The 14,977-nt window shown below is 44.1% G+C and overlaps 1 protein-coding gene across 2 annotated transcripts in view; it reads left to right on the top strand.

Annotated features, from left to right (window-relative positions):
* Positions 1–14,977, top strand: part of INSC (inscuteable homolog (Drosophila)) — a 171,728-nt gene that overhangs the window by 81,530 nt on the left and 75,221 nt on the right. For both annotated transcript variants that reach the window (XM_021083297.1, XM_021083296.1), the window contains exon 6: positions 9,683–9,796. In XM_021083297.1, the coding sequence (XP_020938956.1) occupies positions 9,683–9,796 (114 nt within the window). The remainder of the gene's footprint in view (positions 1–9,682; positions 9,797–14,977) is intronic.

Raw genomic sequence — 14,977 nt, 5'->3', positions numbered from 1 at the left:
GGAGTCGTGTTTTCCTGAGCAGCTAGAGCCCAGATTGTCTCTGCAGCAATGGGAAGGGTTTCTTCAGGGCTTCTCGATTTGTGCTGGTCTTTCCCCACCCTACTTGGAAGCACCCAGAGCATCAGCACCTTGGATACACAATTTTATCAGAGCACTACTGTTACACACTCACAGAAAGTTAAAACATGCCAACCCGCAATCCCTAGGGCAGGAATTCCAGTCAACATGTCTTCCTAAGATGCTTTCCTTAGGGTTGACCTCAGCTCATACTCATCGGCAGTTGAGAGAAAGGGGGTCAGTGATAGGTACTGTCTTGATTGCATCTGCAGCAGGAGGTCGGTTAATTTCAGTGGTCCGTGGTCCATAAGGACTGGTGAACATTCACTGGGGGAAAGCATCCACCATAGGTTAATTGTGGTATGATGTTTACCATATATGGGAGAAAAATATCTCCTTTCTCCAAGAAGGGCAAGTGATTTCTTCTTTCTGCAAAGCCAGGATTTGTAATTCCTTCATAAGGGCTTGCTGGATTTGTATTCTTTCCCATCCGTGTTTTTAACATTTCCTTTCTTTTTTTTTTTTTTTTTGGTCTTTTCAGGGCCACACTCATGTCATATGGAGGTTCCCAGGCTAGGGGTCGAATTGGAGCTGTAGCTGCTGGCCTATACCACAGCCACAGCAATGCGGGATCCAAGCCACATCTGCAACCTACACCACAGCTCACAGCAAGGCCGGATCCTTAATCCACTGATCGAGGCCAGGGATCCAGAGATCAAACCTGCGTCCTCATGGACACTAGTCAGATTTCATTTCTGCTGAGTCACGTGGGAATTCCTAACAGATTTTAATTTCAGGCTCCCCTCTAAACATGTTTTTGCCACCACAGACTGCAATGATTTGGGTTGCTTCAAGTGACTTGGACCAGGGGTCTGTCAATTCAGATGCATTGCGTTTTTCAGGTTCCCAAAGACTTCCTAGGAGAAATGCAACACATGTACATTTAAGGAAATCAGTTTCCAGATCTTAAATTTTCATTTGTTTTCTTTCCTAAAAACAATCCTCCCAATACTATACAGTTTTTACTAGCCCTTCTATTATTTTCCAAAAGAAAATCTTAAATCTCATCCTAAATCTTACAGTGCCTTGCCCCTCTTTGCAAAAACCTTGGAGTGGGAGTGGGAGGATCAGACAAAAAAGAAGTCTGCATTCATAAACCATAAACCATTAGGCCTCCATGTTTTATTTCCATGTTTTTAAATATTTCTGTTGAGGAAAACATTAGAAATTGTGCATTTTGCCCAGTGTGGGGATTTTCTGAATCCAGAAATATAGAATGGTAGAGAGAGAGAGAGAGTGTGTGTGTGATGGGAAGTTAACTATCCCTTCCATTTCCATTTATTCTCAAATCACGCATAGCTCTTGAGGGACATTCTCCGTAGACCAAGCAGAGAAAGCACACGTAGGACAAGTCAAACACTCAAAATGGTTTGCAGGGGCAGGGGGCACTTTTTCAAGGCAAGCACTTCCTCTCAGATGTATCTTATGCTCAACTCTAAGATGTGTCATTAGCTGGAAAGAAAAGTACCTTTGAAGAGCCAAAGACTTTAAAGGTGAATGATAATGGTTCTTTTAAATGTAACTGGAATATTTTTGAGAAAGACCACATTTTTCAGGATTTACTAGATAAAATTCACAGCTACAAGTTTTGCATGATTTTTCTTTTCGGATTTGATGCACATTACTGAAGAAAGCAGTTAAAGACTATTTTGTCAAAACATTTTGTGAAATATTTATACTCATTTCTACTTCCTGTTAGCAAAAGATATAATTAATTCCTAGCAGCTGAACTAATTAGATTTAAGTATGATACTTTTCTCATTTTTTAATTACACAAGAAATTTGATCATGAGAGCTACTAAAAACAGTTGAATGATTTTGGACGTTTTTATTCTCAGATCTTATTCCCTGAAATGAACACCAAAAGTTAATATATATATATATATACATGTATTTACTGAAGGAATACAATGCCTTTTGTCATATTCCCAGACTTATAATTTATTTACAATGATAGCCATGTATTACTTTGCATTATGAAAAGTTTAATAAATTGTTTTATCTTGGCTTGAGAACATATTCAAGTAAATCAAATTTTACTTTAGATCTACATTATTTTAATATTGACAGTTTTTAGCATTTTCCCTTATGGAATGATTTCCATAATTATTTGTCAGCATTTCTTAGCATTTCTTGGAACACATATTAAACATTTTTTAATTAAAAATGAAGTCAGATCTATATTGAGAAAAAGCTAAGTTGACTTGGCTGATTGGCTTGGCTAAATAAGAGCAATCTTTGCCAGTTAGGTTGTAGGATGGATATTTTCCATATATTAAACAAGCAAAAGCTGTAGCCTCAATGTTTTTATAAAACATATGTGAAACACATAAAATATTTGATTAAAATTGTATTGGCAATGAAATTAATAATATTTTGATCTTCCTAATCCTTTCTGAATAATTTGGATAATCCAAGGTGCTCTAAGTGAAAGAGTAGTGGGTGTTATTAGTAGTTCTTTGGTAAGTCTTGGTAAAGTACTTTGGAATTCTTCCCAGAAATTGATAGTGAATGAATGCCTCTAATGATTGGATAACAAACACTTTTGCAAGTCAAATGGTCTCCAGTTCTTTGCTTCTACCAATTTAGAGGAGTTAGCAGTTGGCAGATCATTAAAATAGTGTTTGATGATAGATCACCTTGTGATTACATAACTGAGAATTTGCTCAAAGGGTAAATAGCTTGGCTGCACAAATTCCTTCCATTCCTCATTTCATGGAATTTATGGGAACAAAGTTTTCCAGGGCTTCCATCTAAAAATATAGCACTAAGCCGATATTCAACCATGGACAAGTGAATGAACTAGGGAGCCTAAAAAGGATACAAAGCCTCATTCATTTCATTAAGAGATACATTTATAGTCAAATTTTCACTTTTAAGATTTATAATTATTTATAAAAATTTATCATCTATGCTGTATTGACCAATTGTACTGATAATAAGTATAGCACTAATTTAACTCAGAAGAGATTATTTTTAAACACTTAGAGCCTTTACAGTCACAGGGAATAAAAGAAAATTTCAAATTTCAATGACAGACACGATAAGGGATGATTAGTAAAACACTTTGAAACAAATGTATTACATTAAGATAAAATTCTGAGGGAAGGTTGGAATGGAAATATAAATTCAAGGATGAAAAGAAAAGATGAAAAATGTTCAAATGTTAAAGAGATTATTCATGTATTTTTAAGTGGATGATGATGCTATCAAGTTGTTTTGGTATTTAGCTTTCACTGACTACATCTAAAAGCATGATGTAATGGTTTTATGTCAATATTTATAGTCTGGAGAGTACATTCTTTCCAACTTTGTTCTGTACACTTATGATGAAGAAATTTACCTGTCCAATTAAAAATATGCATGAGGCTAAATATTAAAAAAAAAATTCTTTAGGTCTAAATGGGAAAAAAAATTGACATGGGATACACAGGCACTCTAGTTCTATAATATGATGGGTATTGTCTCTGCCTCTTGCTGAAAATTGCACAGGCCTCAAGACCTTTCTTCTAGGGATGGTTTTCTTGTGATCTCCTGAAGTCTGGTCCCTTATGGGCCTAGTAAGAACCCATCCTTCTGCCATGAACTTCTCAGAACACCGACTTCCCATTCCTTTGGAATATTTTTAGCCTTGAATAACAGTTTTCTGCTACATCTTCTTCTTCTTCTTTCTTTTTCCTCTAGTAATGAATTATGCCTTTAGTTTTCTCTCTTCTAATCCTCTACTCCTTTCAGGGAGACACAGCTGACTTTCTCACCATTTACCCCACTTCTCATATGGGTCTCTTTCCTTACCTAAGTCACAGAATGAGCCCTATTTGCTGGATCTGAGCAACTTTCCTACTTTGACTTCTCTTTCTGTTCTGTCACATTCTTTTGTTTTCCAAAAGTGCTGTTTTGGATTTCAGGATTTCTCTTCTTGAGAGCCATGAAATCAGTTAAGGTCTGGATCTGCCCCAAACCTCCGGTTCTAAGAGCCCTTACCCGTTTTTGCCTCTCTGCATTAGATATGCCTACTCAGGGGATATTTTCCCAAAGGTTAATCCGAGCCTAGATTTAGCTATTCTTTTGTCTCCTTGTTAGTATGTCTCATCTTTCCGCACCTTTCCCCAGGAAATTCATGCATTTCTCCAAAATGTTCTCTATATCCTTATGTTAAAAACCTTTTCTCTTGAAATGTATCTAGTCATCATTTGGATATTTCATGCTGATATCTGTAATTTTGTCTTGTATTCCAGAATTCTATTAACACATAACAAACAACCCCAACAGCAATTTTTATTATTTCTCACAATTTTAAAGGTTGAGAATTTCAGCAGGGCTTGGCTGAGTAATTCTTCTGCTCCATGTGGCATCAACAGAAGTCACTCGGGGGTATTCAGCTGGCAGATGGTTGAGAGAGTCTTAGATAGCTTCGTCACACATATGGTGCCTTGAAGGGGTGGGCTGAAAAGCTGGTCTCAGCTGAGAGTGTCGATCAGGAATCCTACACGTGGCACGTGGCATCTCTAGCAGGACAGTCTCAGAAGTTTTCAACCTTCTTACCTGGTAGCTCAGGGCCCTGAAAAGAATGTTCCAAGAAGTCTAGGTGACCCTTCTAGGTTTCTTATGACCTAACCTTGGAAGTCCTGCAATGTTACTTGTACCAAGTGCTGGCTTCTGCTAGTCAAGCAAGTCATAGAGTCCAGCCCAGCTTCAAAAGGGGGGAAATTCGAACCCACGTCTCTATGGGAGGCATAGCAGAGAATTTGTGGCCATCTTTTTTTTTCCTTGCTTTTTTTTTTTTTTTTTTTTTTTAGGGCTGCAAATGCGGTATACAGAAGGTCACAGGCTAGGGGTCGAATTGGAGCTACAGCTAGCTGCCGGCCTATACCACAGCCACAGCAACACTAGCTAGCTCTGAGCTGCACCTGTGACCTACAGCACAGCTCATGGCAACACCGGATTCTTAATCCCCTGAGTGAGGCCAGGGATCGAACCTGCATCCTCATGAATACTAGTTGGATTTGTTTCCACTGCGCCCCAAGGGGAACTCCCAGTTTTGTGGCCATTAACTACCTACATTTGTGTAATCCCTTTGCATGGCTGGGCTGCCCTGTTTCTAATGATGGAGGCTTTTTCTGAAGCTTTAGAAAGAGGCTTCACACTATCTCTCTACCTCCTTCTGAGCAACTTCACCCAAGATAATGTTTGAGAGTTGATCCCTCCTGATATAGCTGAGCTTTGGTCCCTTTTTCTAATGGGAAAACAATTAAAACGATCTCTCCCTTTTTGCAGTCTTCTTTTAGAGTGGTTAGATTCTGTGCATCTCCTTAACCCTTTGTTATCCCTTTCTGCTTGTCTTTAAGATCCTATTTTTCTGTTTCATATCTGCCTAGTCTGTCTGTCTTAGCAATTTTTTTTTTTTTTGTCATTCCGTTTCGTGGGTCTGTCTTCCTTTTTTTTTTTTTTTTGCTTCCATCCTCTCACCACTCTTCTCATGATGTAAAGCAAAGCATTTTTTTTTTTTGAAACTTTTCCAATTCCTTCTCGATTACCTGACAAAACCTGATTTAAGAGACTGTGTTTATTTGAAACTGACACTGAGATAGGATTTGATCAGAGCTGTCTGGGAAGAATAAAGGGGAGGAAGCAGGAGCAGGTGGTGGAAAACCACGTTGCGGGCCTGACAGGCGAGCGAGAAAAGGGGGAGGGAGAATTGAGTAGGAAGAGACTCGGGATTTTCAAACCAGAATCACCTGTTTGAGGCATCCCCTGCCCGCAGCCATGGGCTGGAAGTGGTGCCCTTGCTGTGCCCACTGTCAGCTGGGAATAACTCAGGGGAAGGAGGGCCTGGGCAGGAACAAGGTGGTGGACTCAGCGGGAGAGGAGTGGGGGTCTCAGTCACCTCTGGCCCCTGCACAGATGCTCTGGCTGTCACAGGCTGAAGTGCTATAGATGCTAATGGCACCAGGATGCGGGGCCACTCTTCCATTTGATGAGAGCTGCTCCCAAGGCTGAGTTCCTCCTTGTCTTGAGACTTCCATCTCTGCTAGTTCCTAGGAGGTTCCACCGGTCTTGAGCGACATGGCTTCACTGACCTTGGCAAACAGGAAGTCGGATTCACAGGGGTTAAGGACCAGCTCTTCCATGTATCGAATGTATAACTTGGGTCCGATTTCTGTGTCTTAGTTTTCTCAACTCGGAAGACAATCTTGAACAAAACTTTTGAGAGCCCTTCTAGCTCTGACGCATGGTGATACTTAGAGCCTTGATGATTTCAGTGGAGCCTTTGATCTCTTATCTTTCCAAATTTATCCTTGTGCGAAGGGTGCTTACAGCTTCTCATTGTCAGAGAGCTGACTCACTGAGACATAGCCGAGGTGTGATTGTGATATAGATGGGTAAAGACAAGAAATTATCCTCAGACATAAATGGTCTAATAGCAGATGATTGCAAAAGAAATTGGGTTTGAACAGTTTAACGTAATGATAATTTGCTTCGAGTGCAAATACTAATCAGGAACATTAGGTAATTATCATTTAGGTACAGGACCCCAATATGTAAAATCTGCTTTTTCATGTTAGCACTGATGTCGTTTATATAACTGCTTACGGTAACAATGGGGAAGGATTCTAAGAAATACATTCATTATAGAGATTTGCGGTGACCCATCTTGGTTATTAATTTTACGTTTTGTTAAATATCTTACAGGAGGCATTTATTTAGGGCACAATTTTTTTTATATTTAATGTAGTTTGATTAATTACACACCTCATCTTCGACTGCTATAGGTAGAAGTACCTACAGCTGTGTGTGAAGAATTCTGACTTTGAATAAAGAAAAAAAATGGAAGGGCTATTTCCCTTGAGCCTCACACCCCTTTAAGATAAGTCATTTTACAGAAGGGGATGCTGAGGCCAAGGGACTTTGTCTCAATTGCCAGAGCTCACAAGATAGTAATTGCTAGCCCTTTTATCTTGCTTCTGTGTGCTGAGTACCGTTAGAAGTTCTCTCTCTCTCTCTCTCTCTTTTTTTGTCTTTTTGTCTTTTCTAGGACCACTTTTCTAGGACCTAGAGGTTCCCAGGCTAGGGGTCGAATCAGAGCTGTAGCCACTGGCCTACGCCAGAGCCACAGCAAAGCGGGATCCGAGCCTGTCTGCAACCTACACCACAGCTCACGGCAACGCCGGATCCTTAACCCACTGAGAAAGGGCAGGGACCGAACCCGCAACCTCATGGTTCCCAGTCGGATTCGTTAACCACTGCACCACCACAGGAACTCCTAGAAGTTCTTTATATATATTAGCAACTTTAAGATATTGATACAACCATCATAAGAGTGGAGTTCCCATCGTGGCGTGGTGGTTAGCGAATCTGACTAGGAACCATGAGGTTGCGGGTTCAATCCCTGGCCTCGCTCAGTGTTTTAAGGATCCGGTGTTGCCGTGAGCTGTGGTGTGGGTTGCAGACGCGGCTCGGATCCCGTGTTGCCGTGGCTCTGGTGTAGGCCAGTGGCTACAGCTCCGATTCGACCCCTAGCCTGGGAACCTCCATATGCCACAGGAGTGGCCCAAGAAATGGCAAAAAGACAAAAAAAAAAAAAAAAAAAAAAAACCATCATAAGAGAAAAAAGCTGTTATTCCCACCATCTTACTGATGGTCTCAGCAAGCACCTTTTTGCTATTCTGCTGGCTCTTAAGGAGAACAGAAGCCATCAGTTAAATAAATAAACTGAGATGTAGAAGGGCTCAGTAACTTGCTCTGGGGCACTCAGAAGTGGCAGAGCTGGGATTGGAACCCAGGCAATTTGACTCCAGAGCCCATGCTGTTGATCATATAGACACTTCTACATAGTATGTTAAAAAAAAAAAGACAAGCTGGCACTAGATCGCCGATCTCCTGGTTCTTTATGCTTTTTCCATAATAGCAGGGTTGATTCAAAACAAATCCATTTTTTTTCCCTGGATCGAACCTGCAACCTCATGGTTCCTAGTCGGATTCGTTAACCACTGCGCCACAACGGGAACTCCCAAAACAAATCCATTTTTAAGTTTTAAAATAATTAGCAACTGAAACTGCACCTGGGCCTTCTCGGAGCTCTTACTTTCTCGCCCGAGACCCCCAAAGGCAAAACTCTGTCATCTCTATCGCCACGCCTCCCAGGAGAAACGCAGGCAAAGAGCATAATTAGCAGGTAGGAATCATTTATAATTGATGAATCATATGCTTCGAAACAAATGGCTGATTATGAAGAGGTTTCAAGTTACATGGAAAGCTTTTTCCCAGAAACAAGCTCAAATCTTCTAGGAATAATCTTCATATCTCATTTGTTGATGAATTTTTTATTTGCTCTCTTTCTGAGCCTCCCGGGGTCCTAGGCTTGGTCATTCCCAGCCTCCTTGCCACCAGCCTTCCATCCCTCAGCCTTAATCAGTGCTGCCTTCCTCCCTGAAGTACTCGCTCTTTGACAGGATTCCAGGTTGCCTTTTTGGCCTGACTCTCCACCCAAGGCACGTGGAGAAGCTACTGCAAGAAGAGAATTTCTAGCAAGAAGCTTCTGCAGAGGAGAATTTCTTTTGACTCATCTCCTGAACCTGTGGCCCAGTTGGACTTTGCCATTAGCCAATAGCCATCCAACATGAGCAAATTCTTTGGTCATATCTGTAGTGATCCCTTGGTTTTCAACTTGGTGGTTTGTTTATTTACCTGATGGTTTCCTTTCTCATTAGGAGCCAGCACAACAGCAAAAAGAGGCTTGCTGAGACCGTCAGTGTTGAGAGCTGATTTTTCTCATTGACTGGAATAAAACACATTTGTTGTCCATGCCCAAGGGTTTTGAATTTATCCCATATTTTTTTCTTTTTTTCTTTTTTTTTTTTGGGGGGGGGGGCTTTTTAGGGCCACACTGGCAGCACATGGAGGTTCCCAGGCTAGGACTCTAATCGGAGCTATAGCCCCCGGCCACAGCCACAGCAACTTGAGATCCGAGCCACGTCTGTGACCTACACCACAGCTCATGGCAATGCTGGATCCTTAACCCACTGAGCAAGGCCAGGGATCAAACCAAAACCTCGTGGCTCCTAGTCGGATTCATTAACCACTGAGCCACGACGGGAACTCCTTTTTTTTTGCTTTTTAGGGCCTCACCTGCAGCATATGGAGGTTCCCAGAGTAGGAGTCTAATCGGAGCTGCAGCTGCTGGCCTATGCCACAGCCACAGCAATGCAGGATCTGAGCTGTGTCTGTAACCTACACCACAGCTCACAGCAATGGCATATACTGAACCCACTGAGCAGGGCAGGGATTGAACCGGCAACTTCATGGTTCCTAGTCAGATTTATTTCCTCTGCATCATGATGGGAACTCCATATCCCATATTTCGGAAATGTATCTCAGACCTCATCCTGACTCATGTCTTTCCCAAACCTGGAATTTTATCGCCCCCGTTGTGGGGCCGTGGATGGGGCAGGGATAGAGAGAGAGTTCAGGAGCCTCTTAGGCATGTGAACCCACTGGTATTCCATTAAGGGAGATGAACAAGGGGGGATAAGTGAGTAACCATCAGACTTTTTTCTCTTCTTAGGCCCTGGTGAGAAAAATCGATGCCTCTGACAATGTCTACACCACAGAATCCACCACAGGAAACCTGTTCAGCCTGACCCAAGAGGGGGCTCCCTTGTGCCGCATCATAGCCAAGGTGAGCTTCCTGGTTGACAGGCCTGGTGAGAGCGTGAGGAAGCTAGTTTGGTGGGAACAGTCGGCTCAGGAAGCCTATCCTGGCTCTAGCATTTGCTTGCTGTGTGACCTTGGAAGAATTACCTCCCCTCTCTGGGCCTTGCTGTCTCCATCGTTCATAGTGACTAGCCCCTCTGATTTTATTTCCTACCTGAGACAGAAGATGGTGCCCTTGGAGCCTCTATAATCTTTCTTCACATGGTATCTATTGCAAATATCCACCCTGCTTCCTCATCTTCACACATGCCATCAAATTCAAATCAAACATATCTCCCAACTCAGGTTCTTGGCCGGATTTTGAAACTGCTTGCAGCCACTGCAGTACCACATGAGGAAAAGACAAAATTGAGAAGGACAGAGTGGTTTTCATTAATTGCCATGGGCATTGTATGGTAATTCATCAGCTTCATGGTTAATTTGCCCCTGCACTCAGCATCCAAACACTTAGAGCAAACACGGCAAGGACATCACTAAGTTCTCTTGTTTTTTTGTTTTTTAGTTTTTGTGTTTTTGTTTTTTTGGTCCTTTCAGGGCCACACCAGTAGCATATTGAGGTTTCCAGGCTGGGTCAAATCGGAGCTGTAGCTGCTGGCCTATGCCACAGCCACAGCAACAACAGATCCAAGCCTTGTCTGCAACCTATACCACAGCTCATGGCAACGCCAGATCCTTAACCCACTGAGCAAGGCCAGGGATTGAACCCACAACCTCATGGTTCCTAGTCGGATTCGTTTCCACTGTGCCACAATGGGACCTCCAGAGCTGAGATTTTAACTTAGATCTGACTCCAGATACTCAACCTTCTTCTGTCTCTGGTCTTTGAAGGAGAGTAGAAAGAGGGTTGAAACAGAGAGAAGATTCGTGATGACTCCCAACTTCCCAGACTGGTAGATGGCAGGGCTGGTTCCCCTGAAGCATCACTATGTTTGAAGCATCCAGTCCCGACAGTAATACAGGGGCTGGGTGTCCCGGTATGCACTGGCATCCTCACCTTCGATGCTCAGGAAATGTGCCCAATATGGGGACCGGTGTGGAGTAGCTCCCCCTAGTGGCCTTGCTCACCCACCTCCTTGGGGCCCAGCCTGGTCTGTCTTTGGACCATCCAACCATCTGAAATGATTTGGGCAACCTGTCTAAGGTTGATCCTCTCATTCCCTGGGTTCCCCTGAAGGCCAAGGAATAAGCCCCATCTCCTGTGATGGGTGGTGGCAAATCCCCTCCCTTCGTGAGTGCAGAGCACAGAAAACCCCCTGTGCTTTGTCAGAATTACCCCCCTGCCAGCTCCTCTATTATCCCCCCACCACTAGCCTACACGCCCTGCAAGTGGCCTCCTCCAGCTTTATGACAGCTTATCCCCAAGCCTGTCTGAATAATGCATACCATTACACAGCTGGGCTCTGAGCCCAGAGCTCTCTATAAAATTAAACAAGCTCCAGCCAACAGTGTGATTCTGCAAGCGCAGGCGGATTCCCAGGTCCACTCTAAGCTGAGTGCTGCTTTGGGGTCCTCCGTGGGGGCTTTGGACCGGTCCAGGCAACTGCTCCATCTCACTTCCTGCCTCTTCTCCCTCCCATGTATTCCAGCCCTTGGGACACCTTTCATGAGAGTATGAGACACCCTTCTAAGCAGGATGCCTTCTGTAGCCCGACTGCACCTGGCTGTCCCGGCGTCCTCACTGGAGGCTTGGCCCTTTCCTGTACATTAACTCATTGTTTCCCCAGCGGCTGAGCCATGCAGCTTTCACAACCCCATTTTCAGCCACAGGTAACCAACCAGCAGCAGAGCCAGAGTTTGAACCAGAATTCTTCAGTCGGGGTTTAGACTCTGCCCCCTCTTCCTCTCTTAGTAGCTAAAAATGCTAGGAAGACCATTTTTCTCAGCCTTGGAAAAGGATGTAATGAGAATCTAGTGCAAATGGGTGCAGAGGTTTAAATATAGTTATGCTGGTTGTGGTGTCTCCTGAGCCAAAGGAAGGCTGCCACGTTGACCCCGGCTCTCGGCCTCACCTTCTCTGGCAGTTTCTTCATTATCTGCTCCAGATTATATCTATCTGTCTGTCTGCCTATCTATCATTGCACATATACAAATAATATTTATACTATGTATGATTAATAGAAATGTAAATATATGTGTGCATACATATATAAACACATATATGCATATGAGGTTGTTTTTGTCTGTTTTTTTGTTTTTGCTTTTTAGGGCCACGCATGCAGAGCATATGGAAGTTGCTAGGCTAGGGATGCAACAGGAGCTACAGCTGCCAGCCTATACCACAGCCATAGCAACCCAGGATCTCGGTGGCATCTGTGACCTATATCACAGCTCATGGCAGCGCCAGATCCTTCACCCACTGATGAGGCTAGGGATCGAACCCACGTCCTCATGAATACTAGTCCAATTTGTTACCACTGAGCCATGATAGGAACTACATGATGCATATAAATATTGACATTTGGAGGGAAGTCACTAATGGCTAGCAAGTCTGGCCCTGGAGACCTTGTTTTCTTCTTTTCACTTTAAAGAATAATTTGATTTTATGTCAGTGACTCTCTGAGTAAGGTCTTTATGTGGAACCTTTGTCAGATGTCTCCGGAACTGTGGGAAAGTAGGGAGACAGATATAAAGGATTGTGGAGCAAGAAAGGAGGGGTTAGTATCTTATCTCATACCAGAGCATGTTTTTGTCCAAGTAATGACATGCATTTAAAATCTGAGCGCTTCTCGGGGAGTTCCTGTCATGGCTCAGTGGTTAACGAATCCGACTAGGAACCATGAGGTTGTAGGTTCAATCCCTGGCCTTGCTCAGTGGTTAAGGATCCGGTGTTGCCGTGAGCTGTGGTGTAGGTTGCAGACGTGGCTCGGATCCTATGTTGCTGTGGCTCTGGTGTAGGCCAGTGCTACAGCTCCGATTAGACCCCTAGCCTGGGAACTCCATATGCTGCGGGAGCGGCCCAAGAAATGGAAAAAAGACAAATAAATAATAAATTAAATTAAATCAAATCAAATCTGAGCGCTTCTCTTTGACTCTTCGACAACCCCCTTCAGATTATGTCAGGAGTTCCTGCTCTGTGCTCTTTTAATCCTGCACCCCTTTCCTCATTTTGTTGCACTACCCGGATTTCTTTCTGCTTTGAATGGTGTCTGCCAGACCATGAGTTCAGTATGGACAGGGATGAAGGCAGTGCCCAGCACCGTGCCTAACATACAATGAACCATTCATATTTTTGTGCTGCATGAATGAATTTATGACCCTTCCCCGCCAAATGAACTACCCTAAGAGGAAGTAGGAATATGGAAGTTGAGGATCACTCTTAGCTGATGAGAAAACATCAGAAGTCCTGAATGCCTCCGGAGCCGGACAAGTTCATCCTGGTCCCTGTGGTTGTAAGCATCCTTAGAAAGAAAAGGGCCTGGGGCTCATCTCTGTGGGATGCAGAGGAAGGGGGATCTGGGGTGATTTACTTCAGTGAGGCTGCGCTGGGTCCTAGTGGTCATTGCTGCCTCTTCTAGTCACTCCTACGTTGTCCTTTCCGCCCTTCACTGCCGCGTCCCTAGGACGGAGAGCAGTCCCTGGTGCCTCGTGTATGTGTTTTTTTGAAAGAGTTCTCCAAAACCTGATAGGGGATATAGTAATTTTGCTGAACCCACTTCCTTTTTTCTGCAACACTTTCCCCAGTTTGGGGAACAGAGGGCAATGGGCTTCGTGACAGCCAGGAGGGGTGAGGTTTAAGGCAAATGCACCTCGGGGCTAAGTTCAGACCAGGTGCTCAGGCCTTCTTTCCTGCAGCTGCCGGCCCCGCCCCCTCCCCAGGGCACCCCCACCTCCCCGCTTAGGGAAGGGGAGAGGCAGGAAACAGGGCAAAACAAGATGTGGGGTAGCCGGCTTCCCCTGCTCTGGATGTGGACGTCCATGGTGGGGTTGCCACCTGTTAGCTGGGCGCCCAGGTGAGTCACCTTTGTGATCTGTTTGTTGGCTCTTTGCTCGGGAAGCCAAGGTGGCTTCGGTGATTTTTTACTAAATGTTGTCCAGTTAGGTTGCGTTCCTCACCCCCAGATTCTTCGCAGAAGTCCTCCCAGACTTCTCCTGGGAAGTCATCACAAGGTAAAGATGTTGCCATGAACTGCTCTCACAAAAGGAAAAGAAAGTTACTTGCTCACACTCAGGAGTTAAGCTGATCCATCCCAAAGGATTTTTTTTTTTTTTTTTTTGTCTTTGACACATTGCAGTAAAGGATTGAAAACAAGACCAATGTGGATTGGGGGTGAATTATTTCAGCCATCTGGACTTCCATTTTTTCCTTCCTGAAAATGGAAAGAAATGATCGTCAGAGTGTAAATAAGCCTCCTTTCTGTGCGCCTGCCATGGTGGGGGGGAGGATCTGAGAAGTAACAGGTGGTCGCTGGCAGAGTGGCACCAGCACGGGGCATCAGCTTCCCTTTCCTCCATCTGCCTCAGACTTGTTTCTAGAACCTCTTTCCGAGACTTTAGGCTTGCTCCATGGTGGCTGCTGAGAAGGGGTAGCCAGGAGTCTAGAAGTAGTGCTCAATGGCCTTGAACTTGGCTGCAGCAAGGGTGCCTGTCTTGGTCCCTGCATTCCAGCTCCAGCAGCATCTGGGGAATCCAGTTTAGACAACCAAGGGTAACATTATTTCTGGAGCAGGCATTTTACTGCGTGTGCATGTGCATGCATGCGTGTGTGTGTGTGTGTGTGTGTGGTGTAAGAACCAAAGGGGAGGAAAAATTATTATTATTATTATTTTTTTGTCTTTTGTGTTTTTAAGGCCACACCTGCGGCATATGGAATTTCCCAGGTTAGGGGTTGAATCGCAGCTACAGCTGCCGGCCTACACCACAGCCACAGCAACGCTGGATCTGAGCCTTGTCTGTGACCTACACCACAGCTCACAGCAATGCCAGATCCTCAACCCACTGAGCGAGGCCAGGGATCGAACCGGCAAGCTCATGGTTCCTAGTCAGATTTGTCTCTGCTGCACCATGACGGGAACTCCCTTTTTTTTTTTTTTTAACACACTTTTTTTTTTTTTTTTTTTTTTTTGGTCTTTTTAGGGCCGCACCCGTGGCACATGGAAGTTCGCAGGCTAGGGGTCCTATCAGAGCTGTAGCCACTGGCCTACGCCAC

This window comes from Sus scrofa, chromosome 2 (genome assembly GCF_000003025.6).
Source record: "Sus scrofa isolate TJ Tabasco breed Duroc chromosome 2, Sscrofa11.1, whole genome shotgun sequence".
Classification (NCBI taxonomy): Eukaryota; Metazoa; Chordata; class Mammalia; order Artiodactyla; family Suidae; genus Sus; species Sus scrofa.
The sequence above is the reverse complement of the archived record's forward strand: the minus strand, read 5'-3'. Positions and strand labels throughout refer to the sequence as shown.